Raw genomic sequence first — 15053 nt, forward strand, 5'->3', positions numbered from 1 at the left:
AGCTGGAGCTGTAAAGATCTCAAGCCAGGATGCACTATAAAGTTTGCACATCCAGGTAGCAATCACCAGCCTGAGCCTCCGGGTGGGTACATACACCATCATCCAAAGCAGAAATCAGCCCCGCCCCCCCCCCCCAAACGCTGATAATCACAGAATCTTAGGGGTTGGAAGGGACCTGGAAAGATCACCCAGTCCAACCCCCCTGCCAGAGCAGGGTCACCCAGAGCACATCACACAGGAACGTGTCCAGGGGGGTTTGAATGTCTCCAGAGAAGGAGACTCCACAACCTCTCTGGGCAGCCTGTCCCAGGGCTCTGTCACTCTCACAGCAAAGAAGTTCTTCCTGATATTCACATGGAACCTCTTATGCTCCACTTTGCATCCATTGCCCCTTGTCCTATCACTGGACATCACTGAACAAAGCCTGGCTCCATCCTCCTGACACTCACCCTTTACATATTTGTAACCATGGATGAGGTCGCCCCTCAGTCTCCTCCAAGCTCAACAGACCCAGCTCCCTCAGCCTTCCCTCATCAGGGAGATGTTCCACTCCCTTCAGCATCTTTGTGGCTCAAATCCAGCAGTGGAATCAGCCAGGCAAATCCAAACCCTCCCTCTCTCCCAGGCCCACCACCTCAGCTCCCCCCTTTTTACTGGCAGTTTTCTTACCTCACACTTGCCACGGAGCCCCGTCTCCTGCAGCCGGGACCAGATGCTCTGGATCCTCCCCGCGTGCTCGGGGTGGCTGTTGGTGTTTCCACAGGTACACTGGTGTTTCAGCATCAAGGTGTCATACACAAGGCCTGCAGCAGGGGTTACAAAATTGCTCAGTTAAAAAAAAAAAAAGAAACAAATTTTAAAATTGCCAGATATATATAAAAAACACCTTGGTTGTTTTTTTTTTTTTACTTTCTATTCAACTGAACACTTCTAGGCCAAGACTGTTCTACCAGGAGCCACAGAGCTCTAGGAAACGAAATTGCAAGATGCTGATTTGAGACAGCACTGAACCTGCAATGATCCCTTCCTCTGGAAATCCTCAGTGGGGATGGAAAAGGTATCAGGTCACCAACATCTCCGCAGGCTGAAGTTATGAGAGCGACAACTTGAAAGCCCCAGCGAGGGTACAAAGATGCCAGAACAGGACTGACCCCAGCCTTTTCCACTGGGTCCTTTCCTAATAATGACTCTAGAGCTTGGGATTAAAAACCAGAAGGATTAAGTCGTTAGCAGGCACTAGGTTTCATTAAATAGTTTGTGTTGAAGTCTTCTGCATCCATGTTATTTGACAACATGCTAATTAAGGCTATTAGCACACGCTTGGGCATAATTATTCAGCATGACATGTGAGTATTTAGCAGTGTTGTTTCATGGGAACGTGGGAGTCAGGCAGCTAAATCCCCTTGCACTACCAAGGATTTATGGCATGACAACAGTGCAGGAGACTTTGCTTCATGCTTCAGAGTCGCCCGGGTACATTTTGGGAAGGGGAGTTATGATTCCATAGCCAGTGTTCCACTGGAAGAAAAGAGCAAGGTCCTCACAGCTATGCAGTCCCAGGGACAACCCCCTTTTTTTCACTTAAGCAAGAGAGACAGACCCCAATGTTAAATCTACCATTCTCATCAGCCAGAAGCTCTAGAAAACAGAACAGAAGGGATTGGATTATTCCCCCCCCCCAAGCAATAAGGTTTCTTGCAAAAAATACCTGTCTGAAAGCACAGTATAAAGTTACAAATCAAAAGTCTTGGTGTGAAATTTAAAAAAAAGCCTTTGAAACAGCAGTGAAGGCAGGAGCTGTTCCCAGATTCCACTGTGAAAGGGTCTGCACCCCGACAGGCCCAGCTCCTCCAAAATGCCAGCCCAGCACAGCTATGCCAGGGAGCACAGCCCCAGGAGCTGACTGGAGCTGCCTTTCACAGAACCAGTTCAAATGCTGGTAAAACAACAGGATTCACACCTGCACGGAGTTCAAAGGGGCTTGTGAAAAACCAGACTCTGAGAACATCCATGGCTCGTAGCCTGCAGCTGAGCACCCTGCTGCTGCACACACCCAAGATTGGCTCCAGCTGCAGTCCCAGCTTTTGATGGAGTGTGGGCATGTTCTGCCACTGCAAAACTCAGCTTTCCCTTCTGAGGCTAAGCCTGGCACTGACACTTTTAGATATTCAGCCTCAGGGGAGGTATCTGGCAGTCCCCTGCTTTGCTGCAGGTGAGCCCAAAGAAAAAAAAAGCAAGCAACAAACCAAACCAAACCCAAACCACATTCAGGTCTAGGAAGAGAACAGAGCACCAGTGAATTGGCTGCCCTTGGGTCAGCCAAAGTTCAGCTAAACAGGATCGTGCTGCAAAGCTCTGTAGAAGTCTCCCACATTTCATTCACAGCATCAAACTTGATGAAGAGCTGCCAGGCAAAGGCAAGCACTGTAAATGTCACCTGAGGAGAAACTGGAGCCCAGTGGTAAGGGTGGTTGGCCACGACAACTCCCCAGTCTGAGTTCATTAAATCAGCTCTAGTTTTGAAGGGAACTCATCTTCAGGGGACATTGTGCATTTTCACAAAGTATTTGTTACCCAAAAGAACCCCACGTATCTACATGGCCTCCTGGACCATATGGGAGGAGACAACAGGTTCGGCTAAATCAATCAGACTAAAGAAAGGAGAGTGGTTCCTGTCTTCCCTGATTTCCAGATGTATCTACAGAGACTATAACCAGGCTTTCTAGATTTAAAGCCAAAAGCTGCATGTCTATCTATTCAACATAGAATCACAGGATGGGTTGGAAGGGACCTTGAAGCTCATCTAGTTCTAACCCTCCTGAAAACAGACATTTGCAGTCAAAAACTAGCCTTGAATTTAAAAACAACCCAGGCACAACCTGGCAGTGAATTAAACCCATGGCACTGCAAAGCTGGAAGGGGTCTAAGACCATGTAAATAGCTGACATGTGAATCTGTGCTAGAAGTTTCTCTCCAGAGGGTGTTTTCCCCAAGTCTTTAAGCTTTAAATAGAAACTCCTGAAAAATGATCGGGATGCATCTCCAGGTCTATGGGTGAGGCAACACGAGGCAGATGAAGTCTCCATCTTCTTCTCTATTTTGTTCCTGGGTAACCCTAGAGCCTGGTAGGGTAGAAGCCAAAACAGAATCACAGAATAATTCTGATTGGAAAAGACCTTTAAGATCATCGAGTCCAGCTATAACCTAACTACCAACAATTAATCTAACTCTTGACACAGGTCAAACCAAAGATAAATGCAAAGGAAACACCAGCTTTTTGCTTTGACCTTATATTCTTCTCTTCTTCCCTCATCTTCCTACAGCACAACAGATTTGCCAGGTAACTCCCCAGGTTTTTTGGGAAGAAGTCTGGTGTCAGCTCAGAAGTAGGCTGTGGGATTTACCAGCTCATCCTACTTGAGAGCAAACACAGGTAGCTGTGGGCAAGATCCCCAGCCACACAATCCAGCACCTCCTCATCCACAGATGGGCTGGAAAGCTGCACGTGTTTAAAACACACATATGCACCTAAAATGAGGTTTGGCTCCCGGGCTCATTCAACATAGGGTTCAAGAAAAGGTCTTCAGAGAAGGGGGTGGGAGGACGCCTACTTGTCTCTCTTTGTTAACAGAGGCTGCAGTGGGGTTTACAGAATCTGGTTCATCTATGAAGTTCCTCCTTCCCCAGTGACTCAGTGATAACAGAGGTGTCTCAAGGAAGTTCTGCACATCACTCAATGTGTCTCTTTTTAAAAACCAAACCCATGGAAAGGAGGGAACTGCTTCAAGTTCCTTCCTGTGGTCAGGGACACTCCGAGGAAGACAGGCACACACAAAGGAAGGCTTGGCAATTTAAGTTTAAAATACAAAGCTACATTGGCCATTACAAGTTAAATTAAGTGGTGCTGGAAGGAATACTCTCAGACATGAGGACAATAATTTTTAAAGGTCAGCAGGAAAGCATAACCAGCTCGCTTTTCTTGGCAGAACAAACATACGATTTGAGGTTCAGATAATTATATTGCTCTGCTCAGGAGAGGATAAATGCCTTCATCAGAAATGAAAAATACTTTAATGCAGAACATCAGAGTAATTTGTGGATCCATCTTTAGAGGAGATCAGAGACTGGATAATTGGAGCTATGCAAATTAATGGCCTAACCTGAGAAGCCTTATTCAAGTGTGCAGAACAGTGCAGGCAGAGGTATTCATTAAAGTCAAGGGGGCTACTTGTGCCAGCGAGGGCAAGTTCAAGGACTAGCTTTCTTTTATATGCTAGGAGGAAGGAAAATTACATGTCATGCTTCAGGACATGAAACTGATTGCTTGAAGAAGTCAGGGAGGGCACTGTCTTCACTTTCATGTGGAGTAATGCACATCATGTTTGAGAGGTGTATCATGTTGTTCTTCCTCTATACCTTTGAAGTCTCAGGTACTGGTCACTGAGAGAGACAGGGAAATAAATTATACATAAATCCTAGAATTTGCAGCTGTCTGGTTCTAACTCTGTCCAGAGAGAGCATTACTATTTTCTATCTAATATCCCAAACGTGAAAGTGAGGAACAATTCCTTTGTCTGTTGGACAATAACTGATCTCTTAAGAGCCACATTCATGCCTAAAGTGATCATGGTTGCCTTCATTAGGGCCACTGAATGAGGTTTGTTTTTTCCAGTCCTCTCCCAAAATGATCTCAACTATTCCAATCTTAATTTCTCTGAAATCCAGAGTGCAGAATCATGTCAGGATCAGCCTCCTAAGCAGCCACTTATCAAACAGATGGATTTTCCTAGCAAAAAAGAAGCCCGATGCACTTTGGCACTGCTTGCTTTGAAAAATACCCAAAACTTTGATTTCCTGCCTTTCAAAGACTACTTCAATCCTAGTGATTAAAGCTTTAGTATCCACCTCCAAAAACACCCTCTCCAATGCACTGTGGATAACTTCAAGAAAACATTAGCAGTCAAACTCACACACATGCTCAGCAGCTGAAACCCCTGCATTTCCTCTCGGGGCTCACGTGCCCACAGCAGCAGGCTCTTTATTTTTCCTGCCACTTTTAAAGCAGTGACAGTTAACTAACTAGTTCTTCACCTTTTATGTAAGGTGAAAGTCTAGTTATAGGACCAGTACAAAGCTCTTGCCTTTTATGCTTTGCACCTTCTTCAGTGCAAAGATGCCCACCAGCATTTCTTCCCTTGGCAGCATTTTATTGTCTTTTTCCTCCTCCGTTCACCCAGCACAGAGGTAGAGAACTGCCCAAGCTAGAAGGCAGTGGGAAAATCAAGCCCTTGGCATCTTAACATGGGTAAATGCCATGAAAAGGCTATTTTACAGCTGAGCTACACACTAAGCAGTCTTCACATCATCACACTGGCAGTCCTGTAGAAAAGCCATGTGATATTCCACCTCTTACTTTAAAAGCCACTTCTTTACTTTAAACCCTGCCTCCAAGGAAAATACATCACAACATTGTAACGGTGTCTTTTCAAAGCAGCACAGTTCCCAAAATCTGCATTTTTACCATCACCTGTAATTTAAAATGAAATGTAGAGGCCCATATCAGAATCCAACTTATATCCTCTGGTAGGAAATGTTATTGTAAGTTCAAAGTCTTGTGTATGATTGACAAGGCAACTTAAATACCGGAGGAGGAGACAGGAAGAAAGAGAAGGAATGAATAATCTCTTAAAGTAGGGCCAGGCTTCCTTGTTCTTAAAGCATCAAGGTTTGGAGTCCAAGTGTCTTAGATGCTCAAGTTTCATCTGGTTTGACTGTGAGTCAGGGGACTACCCTCCTTTGTACCCTTGGCAAAAGCCAAAATCCCAAATAATCTGGCTATAACTGGTTGCATTTGAAAGGCAGTGTTGCCAACATGCCAGGTTTCAATATTAAGAAGAAACAAGAGACTTTAAAGGGCTGATTTGCAAAAATGAGAGAGGCTGCTGGGGCTTTTGCTGCGCTGATGGCACGTGCCTCCCACCCTGCAGCAAGCAGCTGAGGAACAAAGCCAGATTTAACACGTCCCTGTTACTATCCCAGCAGTGTCTGAAAATAAACCCCATTCACAGCGCGGATGTTCACGATGCAAAAAAGGGTGGCTTATGGAAGAATAAATGGATAAGGGAATGAGAAACAAAATCGTGAGTTAACTCTTATTTGGGCTTTCTGGATTTCTCCCCCTTCTCCTCCCCCTTCCTTTTCCCAGGGCACAGATCACACTGCAAAATGTTCAATCACAAAATGGAGCGTGACATTTGGGGAAGAATCACTCAGCGCAGGACTTGAAAAGTTGCTCGTAAATTACCCTTCATCTGTTACTAAGGCTACTGAACAGACAGAAAGGAATTGGGGGAGGGAAGGAAGTTGGTTGTCAGGAATCAGGAAGAACAATTATTTCTTGTCTTTAATCTTGGTGAGGAGATTAACACCTCTTTTTGCACTTCTGGTTTTCACCAGACAGATGCAGGATGGCATTCATCATCTTCCTTTGAGATGAAGACTGAACAGGTAAGAAAAGACTGTTCAGTCTGTTTGTCTGTTCAAGACAACTTGAAATAATCAACTCACCTCGTTCTTCCTAACTGGTGGGCACAGGTTCCTGGGCTGAGATTGTGTTACAGAAGGAGGGATGGGCTGGCACCGAGCCTGGAACGGGTAACTTATGGCATGAGATTGCACAGGGACTGGAGAAGGTGCAGAAAATCCAGCCAAGAGATCCTGCATTTGGCAGGCTGTCCTTCTGCAAGAACATTGCCTCTCTCTGCCTTGCATCTCAATCAGCTTTGTCACAGCATATGACTTGCCCTTTTAATGATTTTTATTATTAGATGCACAATTAAAGTACTGAGCTATGCTTCTTTTTATTTGTGCAGGTTGTTTTCTGGCTGGACTGTAGGGTGTCTGTCCCTCTGGGGAAGGGACAAGCAGGACAACGGGACAGAAGATGCCTGCATCTTATCCTTGATGAAGACAGGATGTTATGGAGTCCCCAAACAGGAGGCTTTGTAGGGACAGGGCAAAAAAAGCACAACCTATGGCAAAGCTGTAACCACAGCCCCACCATTTCAGCCTCCAGTGCCCCAAAACGTTACCTGTTGTGAACCTTGGCTTAGTGGGTGGCTCCTGGACAGACATTGGGAAGGTGGCTGAGGCAGGGGAGGACTGAGCCCGGGACAGAGGCCGATGGCCTCCGAAGGAGACGGGCATGCCAGCTGCTTCCAGCGACGCCTGGTAGTTCCTCAGCTGGTGAATACGTTGCTGCTCCAACAGAAGGGCTTGCTGCAGGAAAAAGGAGCAGTTAGTTGCTGAAAGTCTGCCTGGTGCCCTCGTAAGAGGGTTTTGTAGGAGGTTTTAAAGTTCACAGGTGCGGGTTCCTTTCCCTGACAAACGAGCACACACGTGCAGCAAAGCAGGACGTGCCCATTTCCAGAGCAAGGCCAGGCAAGTGCAGCAAGGTTCAAAGCACAGCCCTGAAGCTGGAGCACGCTGACAAGGGCACTGGCAGAAGCAGCCCCATCCTCCCCTCGGGCCTGGCCACATCCTCCTCCCCCTGGAGGATGGAACATGGAACGAGCCCAGCTCAACTAGACCCCAGTCAGGAGAAGGACTTTCCAACAGAGCTGGTCCTCTGCACAGCCACACCACCAGCTGGCCAGGCCAGGCTGCTCCAGCTTGCCACGCTGCAACCACAGCCTCAACACCTTCCTTTTCACTCTGTTTTCTTTCCTCTCCTCTTTGAGGCCAAGGAATTGCAGAGGACACTGCCTTTTCAAGACTCCTCAGGTGTCACCATGCATCTAGGACTAGGCCAGGAAGGAGGCTGCACTTTGAGAGGAAGCAGGGCTGCTGTGAAGATAACCCTGCTCAGACAGGGACCAACAATGCAGTCTCTGGAGCAACAGGCAGGGACACTCCTGCAGGACAAGGGAGTCAACTCCGCAGGGCAAGGAAGATGGAAATCGCTACAGGGAGCAGCCTGATTCCCAGGCACTGCAACTGCAAAGCTGGCACCAGGTCACCTTCCCTAGCCAAGGGCTGGGGATTTTCTTAGGGAGCTCCACCCTAACCTGGCTACAGCAAACTGCTCCTGGCTGCAGGTCCCAGGCGGGGTTACGCACAGCTCGAGGCGCAGCCAGAGCTCTAAGGGCTGCAAGGATGAGCAGAGCACTGATGCCTGGAGAGATCTGCAACCTTCTCACCTTCATTACTGCTGCCACAACAGGCAGTTTTTGGGATGCTGCCATGTAAGTGGGAAGATTAAACTATGCTACCTTGTTATTGGATTTACTGCTTGCGCTCCACAAGCCTCTGGTGTTTACCCTCAAAAGTAAGCACAGCTGCAAACCCTGAGATCTGCAGTTCTGAAGAAGGGATTTCCTCCAACGAACTTCATCCCTCCTTCCCTTACCCTCTGAGACAGTCAATTTGTTTTAAAACATTAAATCCTCTGCTAGAATTTAGTCCTAAAAAAATGTAAGACATGGCTTGTCTTCCCAAAGAAACAAACAGAAAGTGGTTCACTGGCTGCAAACACAGTGACTGTGGTCTGTGCAGGTGATCCAGACTCTTCTCCCTGGGACTTCTGAGTAGACAGGGTGAGTCCAGGGAAGGATGGCACTGATTTTACCCTGCAGGTTTCTTTACGTAGCAAACCCTCAAGAGATGGCTCCTCCTTCCTTCTGCCAGAGTAGTACGAGGTGACTACCAAGAAACAAACAATCTTCTACAAAGAACCAAGTCCCAAACTTGGTATTTTGTGAGCTCACCTGACGGAAGAGCAGCTCCTGCTCAGCCTGCCTCTGCCCAGACTCCAGCTCCTGCTGTGGCTCTGCTTCCTCCTCATCACTCTCAATGGGTTCTTGCTTCACTTGCACCATGTTGGTCAGCCCTGGGGCCTCCTTTTGGCTTGTGACTCTGTCACCATATGGCTCCTCCAAAAGGGCTTGGTGTTCCCGCAGCTCTTCTTCTGTCTCCTCAGGGTGGCTTTCATGCTGGCGAGCTGGTTCATTGGGTTTGGATATAATCTGAAAACAACCCCAAGACCGACTGATAAATAACATGTAACTGATTGCAAGTAAAGTTCACTCTGTTCTCCTCAAAGAGCCAGCTTCACAATAAGAGCAATTATGAATTCTAGCTTTATCTTACAAACTAGGTCCAAAACAACCACCCCGGGGAAGGGTCAGGTCAACCTTGGCACTAAGCACCATGAAATCCCGTGTCCTGAGTAACAACAGCCCCTTCATTTTGCATTTCATTTTCCCTCTGAAGAAGGAAAAGCCTCTCCCACCTGCACACCTATGGTCACTACTCCATTCACAAACCTGCCCGGGAGAAGAGCAACAACCACCAGTTCCCTTGGCAATTAAATTCTGAAAAACACTAAGAGAGAACAAAACCCTCAAAGAAGGTTTCTGTTACCTCGCTTGCCCAGCTTCTTCTTGACTCATCCTGAGTTTCAGCTGTAAAGTGAGAAGCTGTCTTAGAAATATTCCTCCAAAACCTGCACTCTTATCAAGTTAGTTAGGAGACAACTGGGGACACTCTCAGCATCTGTACAGAAGCCAGAAGAGAGTCCTTCTACCCAGATCTTCCTAAGGAGGTAGCAAACCTCTCTGAAACAGCTGCTAAAACAAAGGGAACAATATAATTTTCACTGTAACTCACAGAGGCTCCGATTTTTTTAAAGTTCATTGGCAAGATAAAATTCACAGCTCTGTGTCTCAGAATGCTTGTGATTTTTATTTGGAACAAAGAAACCCCACCATGTGAACTGTTTTCAAACCCAGCACAGGTAAAGAAATCCATTTCCTTTCTTGAAAAGAGCTCAGGCTGTAGCTATTTCACGGGCTTACAGAGAAAATACTGAACTTTGAAAGATGCCAGGGCAGAGCTTTAATAAGGATTAGGTCATTGGTATGAAAAGCAATATTGATTTTAACTCTAATAAAGCTAAATCAAAACAGGGTTATTGAACACATGCTGAAGGAGTGACTACTTGTCAGTAACTTGCTCTTTGAAGAACAGTGGCTCAAACCTAAGGTATCACAGGAAGGACAGCAAGAGGTTGGCAGAGGATCTCAAAGCACTGGAGCTCAAGGCTTGCAAAAATGGAGCACTGCAAGGACTTGGCCTGCAGGGCCACAGCTTCCCAGAACCCTGTGGATTCCTGCATTTCAGGTATGCCCAACCCTGAGAGGAGCAGGACACACAGTATCTTACCTAGAAGCTTTAGGCAAGACCTTCTGGGGTTCAGGTGGCCCCCCCCAAGTATGGATGGGGGGGTGCAGCCCACCCCTCTTTGTGACCAGAGATGGCACTTTTGTAGTGGTCAACAACGGGCTGCTGTTAGCTGTTGGATTTCAAAGTCAACAGTTTCTTGGAAGAGGTGGGATCCACCTGCCTAGACAGGGAAAAACTACCTTTGCCAACAGGCTGGCCAAGCTGATAGTCAAGAGCTTCAAACCAGAAGCAACAGGGGAGGGAGCAGTTCCTCAACAAGTAGCTAAGGAAGCTGGGGACAAGGGCCTGGGGTGGCGTGAGCAGAAAGGACACAGCCATCAACAAAACAGAGCAGTTACAGGGCTAGGACCTCCCTGCCATCATGGAGACACGGTGGGACAGCTCACACGACTGGATTCTGTGATGGAGGGATCCAGGCTTTTTAGGAAGGCCATGGGAAGGCGAGGAGAGTGAGCAGCCCTTCATCTAAGAGAGGAACAGGATGGCATGGAACTCTGTGCCTTGGTCTGTGCCAGGAGCCAGTCAAGAGCTCAAATATCAAGACAAGTGGACAGACCAAGAGGAGAGCTGTTGTACGGGTAGACTGCTGTAGACATCCAGTAGGTGAGGCCCACTTCAAACACCTGGAAGAAGCCTCATGTTCACAGACTGCCATCTTCATGGGCGACTTGAACCACCCTGCTATCTGCTGGAAGGACCAAGCAGGGCTCAAGCAGCCTAGGAGATTTCAGTGCATTGATGACAAATTCCTGACCCAGGTGAGCCAAGAAGGAAGGTGCCCTTCTGGATGTGACACTTACACACACGGAAGGACTAGCCAGGGATGTGAAAGTCAGAGGCAGCACTGATTGCAGTCAGCATGAGATGGCAGAGCTGGAGATCTGAAGTGGAGGGAACAGGGCCTGGATTACAGGAGGGCAGGCTTCAGTCTCCGCAGGGATCTTGCTTGGCAGACTCCCATGGGATACAGCCCTGAAGAGGAGAAGGGTCCAGGATTGCTGGTTGACATTTAGGGATCCTACAAGCTCAAGAAAGAGCCATTCCAACATGTAAGAAACCAAGCAGAGGCTGCAGAAGGCCTGTGTGGATGAGGAAGGAGCTCCTAACTGAACTCAAGATATCAAGAGGTGGTGTACAAGAGTTGGCAGCAGGACAGGCGGCCCAAGGAGGAGAGAGTTGCTCTCTGATCTTGTATGAATGGTGTTGAGAAAGCCAAAGCTGACCTGGAGCTTAATCTGGCCAGGGGCATCAAGGGCATCAAGAAAGAGAAAGGAAGACTAGGGAAAACGTGGGCCCACAGCTGAATGGAGCAAGGAACCTGGTGACAAAGGACATGGAAAAATGTCTTCTTTACCAGCAAGAGTGGCCTTCATGAATACCAGGTCCCTGAGACCAGAGAGAAAGTCTGGAGCAAAGGAGACTCACCCTTGGTGGAGGACCACCAGGTTTAGGGAGCACTTAAAAAAACCTGGGCGCATGGAAGCCCATGGGGCCTGATGGGTTGCACTCACAGGTGACAGGCCAAGAGGCAATGGGCACAAATTCAAACACATGGAATTCCTTCTGAGCACAAGAAAACTTTTTGTTTCTTTCTTTTACTGTGAAGGTGGTCAAATACTTGAGCAGGTTGCCCACAGAAGCTGTGGAGTCTCTATTCTTGGAGATATTCAAACCCCGACTGAAAAGTGCTCTTGGATAATCTAGCTGACCCTGCCCAAGCAGGGACATTGGACTAAATGATCTCACGAGGTTCCTGCCAACTGAAAAAGATTCAGTGATCAAAACTCCTCAAGGATTTCTGTGAGGCAACCCCCTCCAGTTTCATTACTTTATTACACATTGGATAACTAAACCCTGTCAAGCCAAAGATAGTCTTTTCCATCCATTTTCTTTAAGCTCACTTAGGCTTGATGAATATAATCTGTTTTAAAGATAATTAAATCATCATAAACCATCTTCTGCTGTTTTTATTTCTGCTTGGATCGAAGGTCTCAGGCTTTGAACTTAATACCTTTTGAACTTATGAACTATACAAGGTAATTGCTGGGAAAATAACTTCCAGTGTCATTGTCAAATCTAATGGAAATGAGCAGCAGTGTAATTCCCTAGAAGTGTTAAATTATTCTAACTCCAGAAAAATGCAAGAAAGAAATGAAAAACACAATGAAGGTTGAAAGATAATTGGTCGATGACAAGGACGTTGGGAACATTCTGTTTGCTCTCCTCATTCAAAGTGAATCTCTCGGTCTGCCATTTGTTCCAGTTGCTGCAACCCTCTTCTTGGAGGACAATTTTCCCAAGAAAGCCCTTTGTTAGGAACACATTCCATAAAATGCATGTGCATCCCATTACAACTCCCTAAAAATATTCCAGTTTTTGTGATTTTAGGAACACGTGTTCATGTAAATTTAGAAAATGGAAGGTAATAAAAATGCAAGGAAATGAATATAAAGTTAAGACAGCACTGAGAGCACTTATGTATCTGAAATAATAGAATCACACAATCATTTGGGTTGGAAGGGACCTCTGAAGATCATTGAGTCCAGCCTCCCTGCTGCAGCAGGAACACCCAGGGCAGATCCCACAGGAACTCATACAGATGTGTCTTCAAAGTCTCCAGAGAAGGAGACTCCACAGCCCCTCTAGGCAGCCTGTCCCAGGGCTCTGTCACCCTCACAGGAAAGAAGTTTCTCCTCATATTGAGGTGGAACTTCCTGTGTTGTCACTTGGTGCCGTTTCCCCTCGTCCTGTCACAGGCTCCACTGAACAGGGACTGGTCCCTTCCTGACACCCACCCTGCAGATATTTATGGACATTAATCAGGTCCCCTCTCAGTCTTCTCGTGACTAAACAGCCCCAGGCCTCTCAGCCTTTCCTCACCTGACAGATGTTCCAGTCCATCATCCTTGTAGCCTCCCTTGGACTCTTCCCAGCATCTCCCTGTCCCTCTGGAACTGGGGAGCCCAGAGCTGGACACAACACTCCAGATGTAGTAAACAGCTCCACAATGCACCATAACTAACACATCCTTCCCTTAATTAATTGTCTAGCTTCCTTTGTCATGCATTAACTCCTCTATTCTCAAACTCAAGGCACCTCATGCCAACATAAAACACTGCTCAAGGTGCTGCCTCTCCAGCTTTGGACAGACAACTACTTCAGTACCAAAGAAACCCCACAGCTCTAGTCACAAGCACTTGCAGAAGACTGGATGCAGCTGCCAAGATTTCTTACCTGCATCTTTGAAATACAAAGAACAGAAAGGAAAAATAAAATCAAAATCATAGCAATGTCAGGTCACAACACAAAGAGAACCCAAGAATGCATTTTGCTGTGGAAGTCTTTGTAAGGAACAACAAAGAAAGAAGCTGTATTTCTTTGCTGGTAAAATTTCAGGTCAGCTGGCATTTGATTTGTCTACCAGGTATGATGTATCTACTTCTTCACGATACCTTCCCTGTGGTGATACATCCTTAGGACACTGATGTCCTTGAAGATATTACCAACCAGGCTAGAAATGTCTGTCAACTCATCACTAATGAAGAGGCCCTAACAGAAAAATGCTTGAGGAGCTCCAAGAAGGTTACAACTAATGCTCTTTTTCTTTAGGCAACAGGTGTGACAGGGACATGTCTGGTGGCTGAAGAACTCCTTGGGAAGCTGAAACCGAGCTGAAGAACTTCCATAGGACTGCAAAAGCTTCCTATCAGGAAGACCAACACACACACCCTGATGAAGCTGTGCACCTCCAAATCTTTCTCCTAAGATGATAAGCAGTTACAGAAGACATTTCTGGTCCTGCAGAATTAAAAGGACAAGGCTCCTTCAACACTGAACATGAGAGATCGCCTCAGTTATCAAAGAGTGACAAAGATGAAAGTTGAGCCTGACTTCAGGTAGAACTGGAAATAGATTTATTTTCAAGATCTTTTCCAGTTGAGGAGTCCCAGACAGGAATGTGGCATTTCTCCAGTGTTGCTCATCATGGCAATGGTTACTGAAAGCAGAGAACAAGTGTCCTGGTTTGAGCCAGGATTAGGCCAATTTTCCTTTTACTGATTTTTTTTTTTTTCCTTCAGTAAGCTTTCTTGTACCTAGTAGCAAAGTGTTCCAGCTAGGAATGATAACAAACAGTGGAATGTTTCTCTAACTGCTGGGGCTTCAAGGTCTCAACTTCACTCTGCTGGCTCAGACACAACAGGGAGATCTCTGACCCCCCTGTAAGAGGCTGAGTGAGACAGACAGCAAAACTGGCCAGAGATCTTCCATTCCAGAGAGCTACGTGAGCTCAGAGGAAGGTCAGAGATCACAGAAGACAACTCCCTTCCTGCTTCTTCTGCCCTTCTGCTCCATCCATGCCTGGGGAGGACTCTGTCCCTCCCTCCCCATGGACCCCCAGGCTCCAGCTCTCCTGACCCTCCTCACTCTGTGCTCTCTCTGGCAGCTCCGGGAATTTCGGGGCTGTTCCAGCTCAGGAGACGCTGTGGGAGTTGCTGGGGGTGGGGAGAGGCAAGAGGTTTTTGCAGATATCTGAACACATTTGTCTGTAATTGTATATATTTTCTTATATCGTTAGTGTTTAACTCAAGCTGTGCAGTTTAGTTTTCAATCCAGCCTAGTCTCTCTCTTTTTCTCTCCTTCCCTACCTGGGTGGGAGGGGGAGTGCATAGAGAACATGGTTGTCCAACCTGAGTCAAAGGGTGACAACAAGTTTGAACCACTGAGGGGAGTGCTTCAGATGGATAATAACAGGCTCATGGGAAGAGGCATCTGCTGGAGGGAAATACCTCGAGTTGCATCCTTCAGAAACG

General features: G+C 46.8%; 1 protein-coding gene across 11 annotated transcripts in view; it reads right to left on the bottom strand.

The window, feature by feature from the left end:
• HDAC4 (histone deacetylase 4) overlaps nucleotides 1-15053 on the bottom strand; it is a 251960-nt gene that overhangs the window by 45791 nt on the left and 191116 nt on the right. For all 11 annotated transcript variants that reach the window (XM_051623785.1, XM_051623784.1, XM_051623787.1 and 8 more), the window contains 3 exons: nucleotides 8766-9023; nucleotides 7092-7278; nucleotides 670-803 (listed from right to left, as the gene is read on the bottom strand). In XM_051623785.1, coding sequence (XP_051479745.1) covers nucleotides 670-803; nucleotides 7092-7278; nucleotides 8766-9023 — 579 coding nt within the window. The remainder of the gene's footprint in view (nucleotides 1-669; nucleotides 804-7091; nucleotides 7279-8765; nucleotides 9024-15053) is intronic.

The sequence above is a fragment of the Apus apus genome, chromosome 6 (genome assembly GCF_020740795.1).
Source record: "Apus apus isolate bApuApu2 chromosome 6, bApuApu2.pri.cur, whole genome shotgun sequence".
Taxonomy (NCBI): domain Eukaryota; kingdom Metazoa; phylum Chordata; class Aves; order Apodiformes; family Apodidae; genus Apus; species Apus apus.